The sequence below is a fragment of the Triticum aestivum genome, chromosome 6B, assembly GCF_018294505.1.
Source record: "Triticum aestivum cultivar Chinese Spring chromosome 6B, IWGSC CS RefSeq v2.1, whole genome shotgun sequence".
Classification (NCBI taxonomy): Eukaryota; Viridiplantae; Streptophyta; class Magnoliopsida; order Poales; family Poaceae; genus Triticum; species Triticum aestivum.
The window spans coordinates 575565647-575579044 of NC_057810.1; the positions used below are offsets into that span (position 1 = coordinate 575565647).

Below are 13398 nucleotides of genomic sequence, written 5' to 3' on the forward strand. Positions count from 1 at the left end.
GTAAAGAAAAGCTAAAAATTGTTAGTTGCCTATTCACCCCCCCCCCCTCTAGTCAACTATATCGATCCTTTCAACCGGCTTGCTCTCCTTGATGGCGATGGCTACCTCCTTCACGCCCCGAGTCATGCTGGTGAAGACGGTCAGCTCGTACTTCACCAGGGCTCGCCTCTTCCTCTTCCTACCAAGCACCAGAACGTGATCACCATCCTTGTTAGGACCATCAAGGTTGATGGTCTCTGACTCCTGGGCGTCTGGATACTTAGGCCTAGGCGAGCCCAGCAGCTGATTGGAGCACAGGGCATGCTTGCCGGTTGCTAGCCCAAAGGAGAAGATTTGCTGCACCTGGTGATAGTTTCAGATGGGTGTATTGAGGAACTATGCATGCTTGGGGTGAAGCTAAGAATGAGACACGATAGAGTGTTTAGTTAGAATGGCATGCTACAAAGGCTTAAACAGGTGGGGACTTAGAATGGCATGGTTTATGGCTAACCGGGGTGTTGCCTTGGTAGTGCTCTGCCTCCAAAATGATCGAGCAAGCGTCCTCATCCCGTAAAGCTCCGCTCAGGTCTCTGAGCTTGGACATTGTGATCCACCTCACTCTCCACTTGCTGAGGTGGTTGTAGACCTGGGTCGAGGTGACCTCCTGTCCGTAAAAGTCGAACACCTTCTTTGCAACAACGTTCAAGTGCTCCTCCTTGAAGCCTTTGTTAGTCCTCGCCACACTAGTTATGATCCCACACATCTTGTTAAGCACGAACATCAACAGTAACGGTTGCCAATTCCATGGAGTTCCCCCTGCCATCCTTCTTATCCTATGCGGCTGGCTTTTGAGCAGCAGGATGAGCTACAACACTGGGCTGAGCGAGCACAAATGCTGAAGCCACAAATGGAGGAACCATAGCCGACAGTCCGACACCTCGAAAACATCTGAATTAGGAGGCACTTGGTTGATGGGAGGCCGAGAGTCCTTGACGCAGGAAATCGGGAACTGGCTCTGGGACACGACAAGGGCCTGACTAAACTCTTGCGTGCTCATGTCATACAAGAGGAGCATCATCAAGACCACATCACACAGCACATGGACAATAGGAATTACCACTAAACATGGACAGTATGAACGAACACTACATATGGACAAATCGAATGAGCACTACCACATGCATAGACAGCTCAAATCATAGCAAGAAGTTTAACAAACTAGCACAAATACTTGCATAATACACATCAAGCATACTACCAATCCATTATCCATCCGTCACCACTAGCAATCAGTCCTTGCCGACATGAAAAATATACCTACATGCTTCAAATCCATCACCACCAGCTACTACAACATCATAGTTACATAGGCCGGCAGATTTACCCCTACTACATGTGCACAGATCTAGCTAGAACTAGGAGAGAGAAGGGGGTGAATGAACTCACAGACGTCATCGGAGCAGCAGTGAAGGAGGCGCTGAACACGGAGTCGAATTGTCGCCGGCGTCAACCGGTGGCCGGAGCAGTAGCGCCGCTTACCTCATCGTCGATGTGGCTCCCGTGCCGGTGGGAAAGCTCGAGAGGGAGGAAATGGTGATGGGAGTTCTGCCGCTACGGTGAGGCTGGCTATATAACACAGCCATGGAAGCACTGAACACATCGGAGAAGAGGAGTCGAATCGCCGCCTCCGTCAACCGGTGGCCGGAGCAGTAGCGCCGCTTACCTCGTCGGCGATGTGGCTCTGCGCCGAAGGGAAAGCTCAAGGAGGGGGAAAATGGTGATGAGAGTTTTGTCGCTGCAGTGGGGCTGGCTATATAGGGCGACCAAATCCGCGGGCGGGTACGCCAATTCGCCCCGCCGCTCTTCTGGAGACACACGCGAGCTACCGACATCTCTGTGGGCGCAGGAGGTGAGTAATGTGTTCCTTACAGGCCTGCTAACTCCAAGCTATCATGTATTGCCTCGGTTGCCTAAACCCGATGAGCATTTTCAAATTCCTGAACAAATATTGCAGCAAAAGGTGGTTCGTAAGGGCTCCGGGTCTCTTGTCCAAGTGCTTGTTAAATGGAGTGCTACCACGATGGACATGGCTACCTGGGAAGATAAAGTGACTTTGCAGCAAAAGTTCGCGAGAGCATTGGCTTGGGGGCAAGCCGTTTCTAAGGAGGGTGGGATTGTCAGTAAACCTGAGATGGGCCAAGGATCAGTGGAGGAGACAGGTAGGCCCAAGAGGTAGCCTTGCCTTCCGACTGGGCCAGAATGGGCTTAAAGCAGTCTAGTACTTATACTCTCGTGCACTTCTGTAATAGGCGGCAAAGAGGAAAACGGCGAGTAGATGGCATGTGCAGTGTGAGCTCGTGCGAGATCCCCAACTCTGTAAATCCTCCATTGTAGCTCGAATTCCATGGCCATGGCCGAATACAAACCCTAGTCCTCATGAGTGAGGTTCATGTGGGCCAAGATTCTGGTCTTCCTTCCGCACGGCCTGTCCGAACCTAATGCTTCCTAAACAAACTATAAAAATTTAGCTGAGGGTCCACTATGGAAAAGGCATCCATTTCTTTAATTTTTTCCCTATTGTAAACATTTGTTTCATTTCACTTCCACTATATCTCTCTATCAGAATTTCTGTGTACCATGGCACCTCGCACTGCATTTTCCCCATTCCTAGATATTAAAACCTAAGATATTGCTCACTCTCGGTGGTCCCAGGCAACCAAGTCCGTCAAGCAAGCAGAATAAAGGGCCTAAATTGCTGTGGATTTAGCCAGGACCAATAAGCAGTCTCAACTTCAATATTTTTACGATTAGCTACTCCACAGAAGTCCCCTCAAAAAAAAAAAGCTACTCCACAGAAGTGAACATGGCTCGAGCGCTCAGGTAGTCACATCCATGCAACATCAACGATAATGATTTGCTCACCCATATTAGTTAACAATGACTATTTTTTTATCTAATCACGCAGTACCATACTCGCAATGCTTAAAGCTCGCTGATAAACACGTCGATCACTAGCAAGGATAGGGTGACAAAATCATGCTACATAATACAGACAGAAAGATGTTCATGGTTCCTCCACGCAGGCCATGGAAATGTTCTCAGAACAGAGCTGATGTAGCCTCAGTGACTTCAGTTACAACCTGCTTGTATTCCGATTCCAGTTTCTCCTTCACCTCTTCAGTGATCTCCCCCTTGGCTGGCTTGGTCATCACCAAAACGCAGCAGGTAGGCCTCTTGGTGGTCCCCGCGGTCGCAAGCTCCTGCACAGGGAGGTAGCCACAGTACATTAGCTTATAATCTTATAATCTCAAAGGCCACATCATCATTTTCTCTACTGCACTACCATACTTGCTGTTATTCCTTCTACTACTTTTGTGGTGATAAGAAGGCAAATAACTGGTAGCTAATACTGTGCATTTTACTTTGATAATGGACTTGTATGAAAAGCCAAATGTGTCAAGTTTCTTAACAACAGGCTTGGAACTGTTTCACGCTTGCATGTAACATGGGTCACGTAGAGGCACAAGACAGACTTTTCAAGGAAACCGTAGGACCAATGAGTAGGGACACACAAGAAACTTAATTCCCGTTTCATTTCAAGGAAAAAGCAAAATGAGAGACCACAAGTGCTGTGGCAAATGGGTAACAAAAATGGACCAACATACAAACCCAATGAAGAACCCTATGCTGTCAAGACCTGCCAGCAACCATCTTGGTCTGCCAAAACTTAGAGTAGGCCATAGAGAAGATTAATGAGATAGGACCAAGTAAGGTACTAAGGCAGTTGTATCTAAGTTTGCAAAAGGATTTTAAAGGGTGTGCCTGGAAAGAACAATAAAAGCAAATGACAAGACAACCATCTGGTGCTCCTTAGTTGTTATGCGCCCAGGAAACATTTTTTTTGCCTTGTTCACTCACGTTATATTTTGCTGTACACGAGGGTATATATTTAAAGTGAAATATACAAGTTTCTTTCACATCAAGCCTGTAAATGATTTATTTGGCCTGTGACATGGTCTCTTATATTATGGGACGGAGGGAGTAGTTCAATACTCCCTCCAATCCAAATTAATTGACGCTGCTTTAGTACAGCTTTGTACTAAAGTTATACTAAAGCAGTGTCAATTAATATGAATCGAAGGGAGTACATACTTCTGAAGGAAAACATGCATGCTATCTCAAATGATAAAGCATGCCGAGGCAATTGGGTGACTCAAATTATCAAACATTAACCTAATACAGAACATCTGGTTCAGACTGATAAGCTGGTAAAAGCGACCATCTTAGGTCTCTATTTTGACTCCAACAAAACTGAAGGTGGAACACAAGATTTATTCGAACATAAAGACTGTCTGATGCTACTTCAGCTATAGTTTAGTGGACAAAAAAAGTAATCAGATGCTTCTTTTCTCATTAGCTCCAGCACAGCTAACTGAATAAAACACTTGAAATGCAAATGACAAGACAACTGTGCGGTGCTCCTTCAATGTGATGTGCCCAGAGAGGGAAACATTGCTGCTAGCTATGAGAGAGACAGAAGAGTGCTTTCTTTCAATGTTCAAGCAATTAGTTGATGGAGAGGATCTGATTACTACATAACCTATATGTGAAAGATCCAAACAAATGAAGAAAATTGTGCCTAGGTTGCACCACCTTATTGACTGGGTCATCATAGCATGAACCATCAACTTGTCAAGATTTTAGCTTGTTGGAGGTTATAAGGAGACAATCACTGCGAATGCGTGATAAGATACAACTCTCTGATTGCAACAAACTAAACATAAAGATTTGAGTGAAAATGCAGCATACCTCTTTTGAGCTCACATATATGTATGGGACATTGGCTTCCTCACAAAGTATGGGAAGATGTGTAATCACATCGATAGGAGAGATGTTTCCAGCAATTACACACAACCTGCATGAAACAGAACCACATATGTCAATGACATTATGCAAGTCAAGCCACTGAATGACTGAGGATGCATAAAAACACAGCAACACTATCGATCTCAATCATAACATAAATAAGCACACCCCACAGTTATTAGCTTCATATACAGTGGCAACTGGACAGTTCCATCATCAACAAGAATAGCACACTAAATCATTCAGCATGTATGCAATCATAACAATGGATGTTTTATATGACACATAGTGTGCACTATGCACTGCACTGCTAGACACAACTGGCAAGCAAGTCAAACAAATCCATGACATATTTCAGGGAAAAGTTATCTGCCCTTTGTTGATTGCTATTACCAAGTATCACCCGCACCACACTTAGTAACAAGTTTCTGACAGAGGAATTAAGCCCAGAGCTCTCTAGGACAAGACCATACTAGTGTGCTAATTACCAAGCAAGAACTACACAGTACTACTAACGAGAAGAAGTAGAAATACCAACCCTTTGCTCCCACGACGGATGCTCTTGACCACCTCCTTGACCCCGCGCTTCAGGCACTTGGCCTCCGAGGCTGCAAAACACGCAGACAACATCCCACATCAACGACTGAACCAATGAAAAATTTGATTTGGGCCAAAAAAAGGGAGCGGGGAAAATCTCACGAACCTCGGCGAACGAGCTTGAGGGTTTTCTTGGAGAGCTTCTTGCCGGCGAGCGGCTTGGCGATGGGCGCCAGCGCCACCGGGGTCTTCTTCTTCTCCGTCTCCGTGTCGCTCCCCATCGCCGCTGCTGCTGTCGCCGCCGCCGCCGCCGCCTTGGTGAGTTCGCGGGTTTTAGGTGGGTGGTGGTGGAGCTAGGGTTTTAGGAGAGGACTCGGCACGCCAAGCCGCTCGCTATTAAAAGGGGCTTTGGGCCGGTGCCTCCGCTAGTCCCTGGACTGCGGGCCCGGATAGAATCAGGCCCACCCGTCAGAAAATGCTCGTGGGCAGTTGAGCCCGGTAGAAAGAAACCCATTGAGACGCCCAAACCCTACCGCGCCTCGCAGCTCCCGCCTCCCGGACGCCGACACCCAGCAGCCGCCGCCGGCGCCGACGAGGGCTTATTCGCCACCGATTCTCTTCGTGTTCTTCCTCGTGGACGCTTCGTTGCTGATTTGTTCTCGGCATGGGCAAATCCAAAGGTGCGGAAATTTTCCCCTTTATGCACGCACACTGTTGCTTCTCGATTGAATTTGTTCGAATTTGGGAGGCCAAAGTAAAAACAATGTGCTGTTTTGTAGACAAGAAGGTTTCGCGGGAAGCCAAGGTTGATAAGAAGCTGGCGCTTGGGCTTGGAGTGAAGAGGAAGCAGCTGAAGAAGAAGAAGGATAGAGTTTTAGATGCTGCCGTTGAGAGCGAGGGCGCTGCCGGACATGCTATCGCGGAAGGTATTGACAATCTCTTCCATTTTGTTTTGGATAATTAAGGGTTAAGCTCATCCTAGAGTGAAGTTTGTATGCTTAAAATTGTCGATTCATCGCCCCAGCAAAGGGTAAGAGAATGATTCAGTGGTACGTCGTCAATCACGGTTGTAGAAACATAGAATAGTAGGACAGAAAAGATATTCTGATAACCTTCGAACTCATCGGTGTCTCATGTGTACGGCAAAATAGCATGAGGACCGTCTCATTTCCTGAGCGCTTGTTAATTTTTTGGTTCTTTGAGTTGTTTATTAGGCCCTACTTGTCACTGACAACAATTGTGAAAGCGTGAAATGGAACTATATCTTGTAGTATAATGGTTTATCTCTTATCTTTGCTTCTTAGATATAGGAAGCAAGAAGATTGTATTGGTGAAGCAAAAGAAGAAAATTAAGCATGCCAAAGTAACAAGCTGTTGTACCAAGGCTCATAATTTGGTGACTCTCAATGAGGATGAGGCAACACCTAAGCTGAAGAAGAAGAATAAGAGCAAAAAACAGCTAAAGGAAAGCAAAAGTCCTGTTGAGGTACAAAGTCCATTGGACAGTAATGATACTGGAACACTTAAGCTGAAGAAGAAGAAAATGAAGGTGAAGGAAGGGAAGAGCTCTGTTGAGCCCAATGATGCAGATGATATCCTGCATGAAAATCTAGATGAAGAAACTCTAAACGGTAAGATTGCTTCTGAGTAGGTACTTTGTCTGCTGTGCTACCTTTCAATCATGATGAGTAATGTTGATATTTTCACATTTGTTCTTGACAAATAGTTTTTCATCCGTGCAATTTCCATTTTTATCGTTCAATAGTAATTCCTGAAATTTTCTTTTCACTAATAATAGATGTGCATATATTTTATGCAGCTGATGTCAACCAACTTGCAGCAGAGAGTGAAGTTATGGATATTGGGGAACCAGAAAAGGCAAAGAAACGAAAGAAAAATAAGACAGGTAGGCTGTTGTACTTGTATCCTAAACAAAGTTTTTCTCAATTACCAGCTATCTGTTACATAAATATTTTTGTTTCACTAATAGTAGATGTACATATAATTTATGCAGCTGATGTCAAACAAGTTGCAGAAGAGAGTGAAGTTATGGACATTGGGGAACCAGAAAAGGCAAAGAAACGAAAGAAAAATAAGACAAGTAGGCTGCTGTACTTTTATCCTAAACAAAGTTTTTCTCAATTAGCAGCTATCTATTGCATAAATATTTGTGTTTCCTGACATGCATTCTTTTCATTGGACGCAGAGAAAGTAAAGCAATCTGGGGAAGTCAACAGGACTGATATGCAGGTATCAGTTAGAGAGGACAATTTGGAGGAGCATGAAGTTGATACCGCAGATGTTGATGAGATTGCATCAGTCGATGAAGACTGTTCCAGAGGAATAAAAAGTAATGTCTACACTTCCGGTTTTTATTGCCGAAAAGATATATATTTTCACTAGCATATATAAAGATCCACTGTCTAGTGTCGACAGTGAAAAAGACAGAATTTACTGTATCCAAATACACTCCCAAAGAATATCATTTCTTAGACTTGTTTAAATCAAAAGATTCATGCGAGCTGATTTGATCATGCAACTGACAGATCTATAAGTCTTAACTTGTTACAATCAGCCTAAATGTTAATCATATGCAGTGCAGACTGTAAGGGTCCCTATTAGTTGATATTGTGCTCAAATGAGTTCCACAGTGTTTATTTATCTTTCCTTTTTATACTGGAACCTGCAAATTGATCCACCAAAGTCCAAAATGGCAAATACTGATACGTGGTGTGACTGGTGTCTTGTCAGAATGGATCTTGGAGTACAGACAGAAACGGCCAGGCTTGAAAGTCTTGCAGCAAAATATAGATGTGTTTATAACTGCACATGAGGAACAACAAGAGCGGGTGCGTATCTTCCTCATTAAACATTGAAGAATGTAGTCAAGTGTTCTGATTTATAGCTAGCTTGTTCCGTAAATATTCATTGAATATCTGAAGTTATTGTGCAAGTTAAGACAAGTTATTTATGTACTGCCACCATACGAAGTCGTCCCCTTTCTGCCATTTATTACAGGAAGAAGTTTGTTTTGGCATAGCAACTGCATCATTGTTGGTTTGTCATGTGGTACCTATTTGATTAATTCAGGAGAAGAAGGAAAGAGAGGCAGCAGCTGCAGAAGATGGGTGGACAGTTGTGATGCATCATAAAGGTAGGAAGAAGACTACAGATGTTGAAACTGGAACAGCGGTTGGCTCTGTATCTCTGGCTGCAATGCAAGAGAAAATGGCTCAGAAGAAACCCAAGGAAGTTGGCCGGAACTTCTACAGACATCAGAAACGAGAAGCTCAAATGAGTGGTATGTCAAAAAGCATTTTTTATGGATTTCCTATTTAACCATTGGTGCAGTTTAACTTTAGTTACTCCTAATGCTCAGTACATGTATGATGCTAGAATCTAGACTATGTTCAGAGATGTAGTTTGCCATGCCAGTCTTGTGACTTTCTGTTTAGTGTAGTCTGTTCTGGTTTTTTGAGAAAATACAATGCCCAAGTCATTGTCCCTTGATCTTGTATTCAGTGTCATGTGAATCTCGCATACACCGGATGTTATTTTGTGTAGTAAAGAGACTGTTTTGGTTTATTCCAGCCCTTATAAACAGATGCTCCTTTTTTGCCATATCAAGTTGATATTCTTCCATCATACTCCCTCCGTTCCTAAATATTTGTCTTTCTAGAGATATCAACAAGTGACTACATACGAAGCAAAATGAGTGAATCTACACTCTAAAATATGTCTATATACATCCGTATGTAGTCACTTGTTGAAATCTCTAGAAAGACAAATATTTAGGAACGGAGGGAGTATTTTCCAACATGAAATCTGCTACAAGTTGCATGCAACGCAGTGCATCTTTATGCAACTTGAGTGTGGCTGCAGATAACTGCTGGGAGAGCTACTGACCTGTATTTGTTGTGCAGAGCTGGCGATGCTGCAGAGCAAGTTCGAGCAGGACAAGAAGAGGATACAGCAGCTGCGGGCTCAAAGGAAATTCAAGCCTTACGGATTTTGAAGGGGGCTCCTCCATGGAGAGGCAGTGTTCGTTCCACATCACTCGAGACCAGCCGTCGCTGGAGTGCTGGCTTGGTTGCTATGTTGAACGTGCACTGTATTCCTTTTTTTGACAGAAAATGTCGCATCGTTGGACAAATGTACCATGCTTCTTGACTGGGAACGGTGCCAGTTGTGTACAATGGTTTGAACATTTGCAGCAAGTGTATTATTGGTTATCTGGCCCATTTTGTGGATCAATTCTTGTGCTGTTGAGGAGCTGAAAGGTGGTCGATGAGGCAGTCGCTTAGGTTTCGCCTTCCTGGGGATTATGATGTCTCGGCAGTCGGCACCCATGCCGTGTCTCTTGCGATTTAATGCAAGCGTACCGGTCAATTATTTCTTTTCTTTTTTAACAGAAAAATCAGGCGCTCTACTCATTTCATTAACAGAAAAATTGCTTGGGTTCATGGAGGATAGGTCGGAATCGACTGAAGACGGCAACCCGTTTGCCACCGATGTGAGTATTTGATTTCTAATTTCTAGGGTTAGGGGTAGCTGCATTTGGGGATTTCGATTTTGATCTAGTTTCCATCTAATTTTTCACGTATTTTTGTATCTTTGTTTTGTTAGAGCCCCAATACCATGTATGCCTTCGATTCATATTCCCCGCAAGATTTTTTCACCAACTTGTTACTCTTGGAGCTTGGGCTCCTAGGCAATTAGGGTCCTACGGGAGTTTTTTTGCTTGTGGTGCGCCACGGAGACGTACGTAAAGGTGTGGTGTTCGTGTTTGATAGCTTGATATTTTTTCACTTCTATAAGAGGGGTTCGATGTGATTTTTTACAAGGTTTTCGATATTTCTCGTGTCTTTCTAACGCCAATCCTTCGAGAACGAAGAGAAGTGTTTTTATCGTTAAGTGTGCATAAATAGATATATTTGGAAGGAAACCAATCAATATTCTGTCAAATAAAGCCATTTGGAGCAATTTATCTTTTGGGCGAAAATGCAACAGAGTGTTCAAAGCGCAAGACGACGCATGGTAAGAGCGCCATCGACAAGTCATACCTTGTGGTGGCAACACCATTTCATGAACCAAAGCAACTTTCGTGAAGACAGAGAGACGTCACGACACCAACTAGAACAGAGAGAGAAGAGATCCAGAGAAGAACCACCGAAGATCCATTCCTTCTCTTCCACCCATTTTCATTCCCATTTTATCGCAACACCACCATAGAGAGAGGAATTCTAAGTTGTAAGATTAGGGTTTGTAACTCTATTCATACTCATCTTGAGATCGAGATTTCTTTAATCATTCATCTTATTACGGATCTTTGTGGTATTATTGAGATGATTTTGCTTTGTTTGATCTCCAAGATGTTTGGTTATTCCTCTCTCGTGTGAGAGTAATTCTCCCTAGGCTTGGGAGACATGGGGGATTGGTGAGATTCATTTGTGCATACTCTATATGCCATCGTTTGTGATTACAATACTATGATTTTTCAGTAAGTTGTTTATCTGTGATGCACGTAATGCGTGTTGTCCAATTTAAGGGCCCAAGCAACATGATCGGAAGACCTACACAAATAACACATTGTTTAGTGAATCTGTGACCAATGGAACATAATATATTGATCCGGTCTTAGACCTTAATTGTGAAAACAACTATGTAATGACAACGTCGAAGCAAGACTGTCGAGGAGAATGAATCCGACGTGAAAGAGCTCAACTACTCAAGGGTGATCCGCCTACCAAACAAACAACATGTGCACTAGAATCACAATACAAGGTAACTACTATTAACGTCGCACTAGCACACTTGATATACACCATGATTCGAAGTTTCTTCGTGCCTAATCTCTCTATTGCACATACCAACCTTTTACTTTCAGTTGTGTATTTTATGTTATTTACTTTTAAGTTTTTTTATTATTCTCGCTGCAACTACCAACTATTTCACCACACTGATATATTTCTTTCATGCTATAGTAATACCATCTGCAGATTTTCAGACAGTTACTTCACACAAGACTGGTGACAACTTGTAAGTGACCGAAACGCCCCTCATAATACTCTCATCCGTTCTTCGTTGGGAATGATAACTATTGAGATACTTACACCAAGATGCTACGTTACCCTGTGTGTCTTGCAGGCCATCAACCTTCAAGACCAACCCTGAGTGATCTAAGACTCATTACTTGGGGTGACTCGAGGAGAACATGGTGAGCCATTTGGTGGCATTCCGGAGCCTTGACACCGCTCCAGCAAAGATTAGCACTTCCCCAAGAAAGTTTGAACTTCGGGACAAAATCCACGTCCCCGACTCACTTGTGGTTAACCCTTTGCGCACTTTACTTTTCTTTGTATGCTTGTTGGCTTGCTAATTATATTGTTGCCTAGTTTACTTTGCTTTGAGCTTACTTGTCATATAGGTTGTGTTCATCTAGTTGAATATGTAGATAGCTACTTTATCCATAAATCCCCAAAATTGGTAATTAAGCTTAATATTTGCAGTCCTCTATTCGCCCCCTCCCTCTAGTAAACCGTATCGATCGTTTCACGTGCTCTCCCCTGACTCATCGCCGTCATCGCCGCCACATTTTCGCCATGGGTTCATTAGGGGATGGGCCGAAATCGTCTGAACAAGCCAACCTGTTTGGCAGCGATGTGAGTATTTGATTTCTCATTTCTAGGGTTAAGGGTAGCTGTGATTTGGGGATTTCAAATTTCATCTAGTTTGCTTCTGATTTGTCACATAATTGTGATTTTTTTATCCCCAAGACCATGTATGCCTTCATTTTTTGTGGACTATCCGACGGAGAAGTACCCCCCCTCCCTGGTTGCCATCACCGAGCCATAACCACCAAATTTGTAGCCCTTTGAAGGATGGCACACATGTTGGGGAACGTAGTAATTCAAAAAAAATCCTATGATCACGCAAGATCTATCTACGAGATGCAAAACAACAAGACGGGAGAGTGTGTCCACGTACCCTCTTAGACCGAAAGCGGAAGCGTTTAGCAACGCGGTTGATGTACTCGAACGTCTTCAAGATCCAACCGATCCAAGTACCGAACATACGGCACCTCCGTGTTCAGCACACGTTCAACACGATGACGTCCCTCGAGCTCTTGATCCAGTAGAGGGTCGAGGGAGAGTTTCGTCAGCACGACGGCGTGGCGACGGTGTTTATGATGTTACCGACGTAGGGCTTCGCCTAAGCGCTACGACGATATGACCGAGATGTTAAACTGTGGAGGGGGTCACCGCACATGGCTAAGAGAACAACTGTTGTGCTTTGGGGTGCCCCTGCCCCCGTATATAGAGGAGGGAGGGAGGAGGCCAACCACCAGGGGGCGCGCCATGGAGGGGGAGTCCTACTAGGAATCCAAACCTAGTAGGATTCGCCCCCCCCCCCACTTTTCCTTTTTTTGGAGAGTCAAAGAGGGAAAGTGAGAGGGAGTAGGAGATGGAAAGGGGGCGCCACCCCCTCCCCTAGTCCAATTCGGACTGCCCATGTGGGGGGTGGCTCCCCTTGTGGGCTCCCTTCTCTCTGTTGGGGAACGTTGCAGAAAATAAATTTTTTTCTACAGTTTGACCAAGATCAATCTATGAGTTCATCTAGCAACGAGAGAGAGGAGTGCATCTACATACCCTTATAGATCGAGAGGAAGCATTCAAGAGAACGGGGTTGAGGGAGTCGTACTCGTCGTGATCCAAATCACCGAAGATCCTAGCGCCGAACGGATGGCACCTCCGCGTTCAACACACGTACGGTCAGCATGACGTCTCCTCCTTCTTGATCCAGCAAGGGGGAAGGAGAGGTTGATGAAGATCCAGCAGCACGACGACGTGGTGGTGGATGCAGCAGAGATCCCGGCAGGGCTTCGCCAAGCGTCTGTGGGAGGGAGAGGTGTAGCAAGGGGGAAGGGAGGCGCCAAGTGCAAGGGTGCGGCTGCCCTCCCTCCCCCCTCTATATATAGGGTCCCCAGGGGGGTGCCGGCCCTAGGAGATGGGATCT

The 13398-nt window shown here is 44.6% G+C and overlaps 2 protein-coding genes across 3 annotated transcripts; one reads left to right on the forward strand and one right to left on the reverse strand.

The window, feature by feature from the left end:
* Window positions 1-2872: 2872 nt before the first annotated feature.
* LOC123138118 (H/ACA ribonucleoprotein complex subunit 2-like protein) lies at window positions 2873-5770 on the reverse strand. Its single transcript, XM_044558024.1, has 4 exons — window positions 5549-5770; window positions 5384-5453; window positions 4789-4894; window positions 2873-3239 (listed from the first exon to the last, which is right to left on the reverse strand). The coding sequence occupies exons 1-4, from the start codon at window positions 5661-5663 to the stop codon at window positions 3078-3080; spliced, it is 453 nt and encodes a 150-aa protein (XP_044413959.1). The 5' UTR covers window positions 5664-5770; the 3' UTR covers window positions 2873-3077.
* Window positions 5771-5806: 36 nt separating this feature from the next.
* LOC123138117 (uncharacterized) lies at window positions 5807-9636 on the forward strand. 2 transcript variants are annotated; one of them, XM_044558022.1, is made up of 9 exons: window positions 5807-6062; window positions 6162-6308; window positions 6687-7013; window positions 7202-7288; window positions 7397-7483; window positions 7589-7732; window positions 8134-8231; window positions 8473-8683; window positions 9306-9636. In XM_044558022.1, the coding sequence occupies exons 1-9, from the start codon at window positions 6047-6049 to the stop codon at window positions 9395-9397; spliced, it is 1209 nt and encodes a 402-aa protein (XP_044413957.1). In that variant the 5' UTR covers window positions 5807-6046; the 3' UTR covers window positions 9398-9636. The 2 variants fall into 2 exon arrangements, with proteins under 2 accessions (XP_044413957.1, XP_044413958.1); XM_044558023.1 differs by having other exon boundaries at window positions 6693-7013.
* Window positions 9637-13398: the final 3762 nt, after the last annotated feature.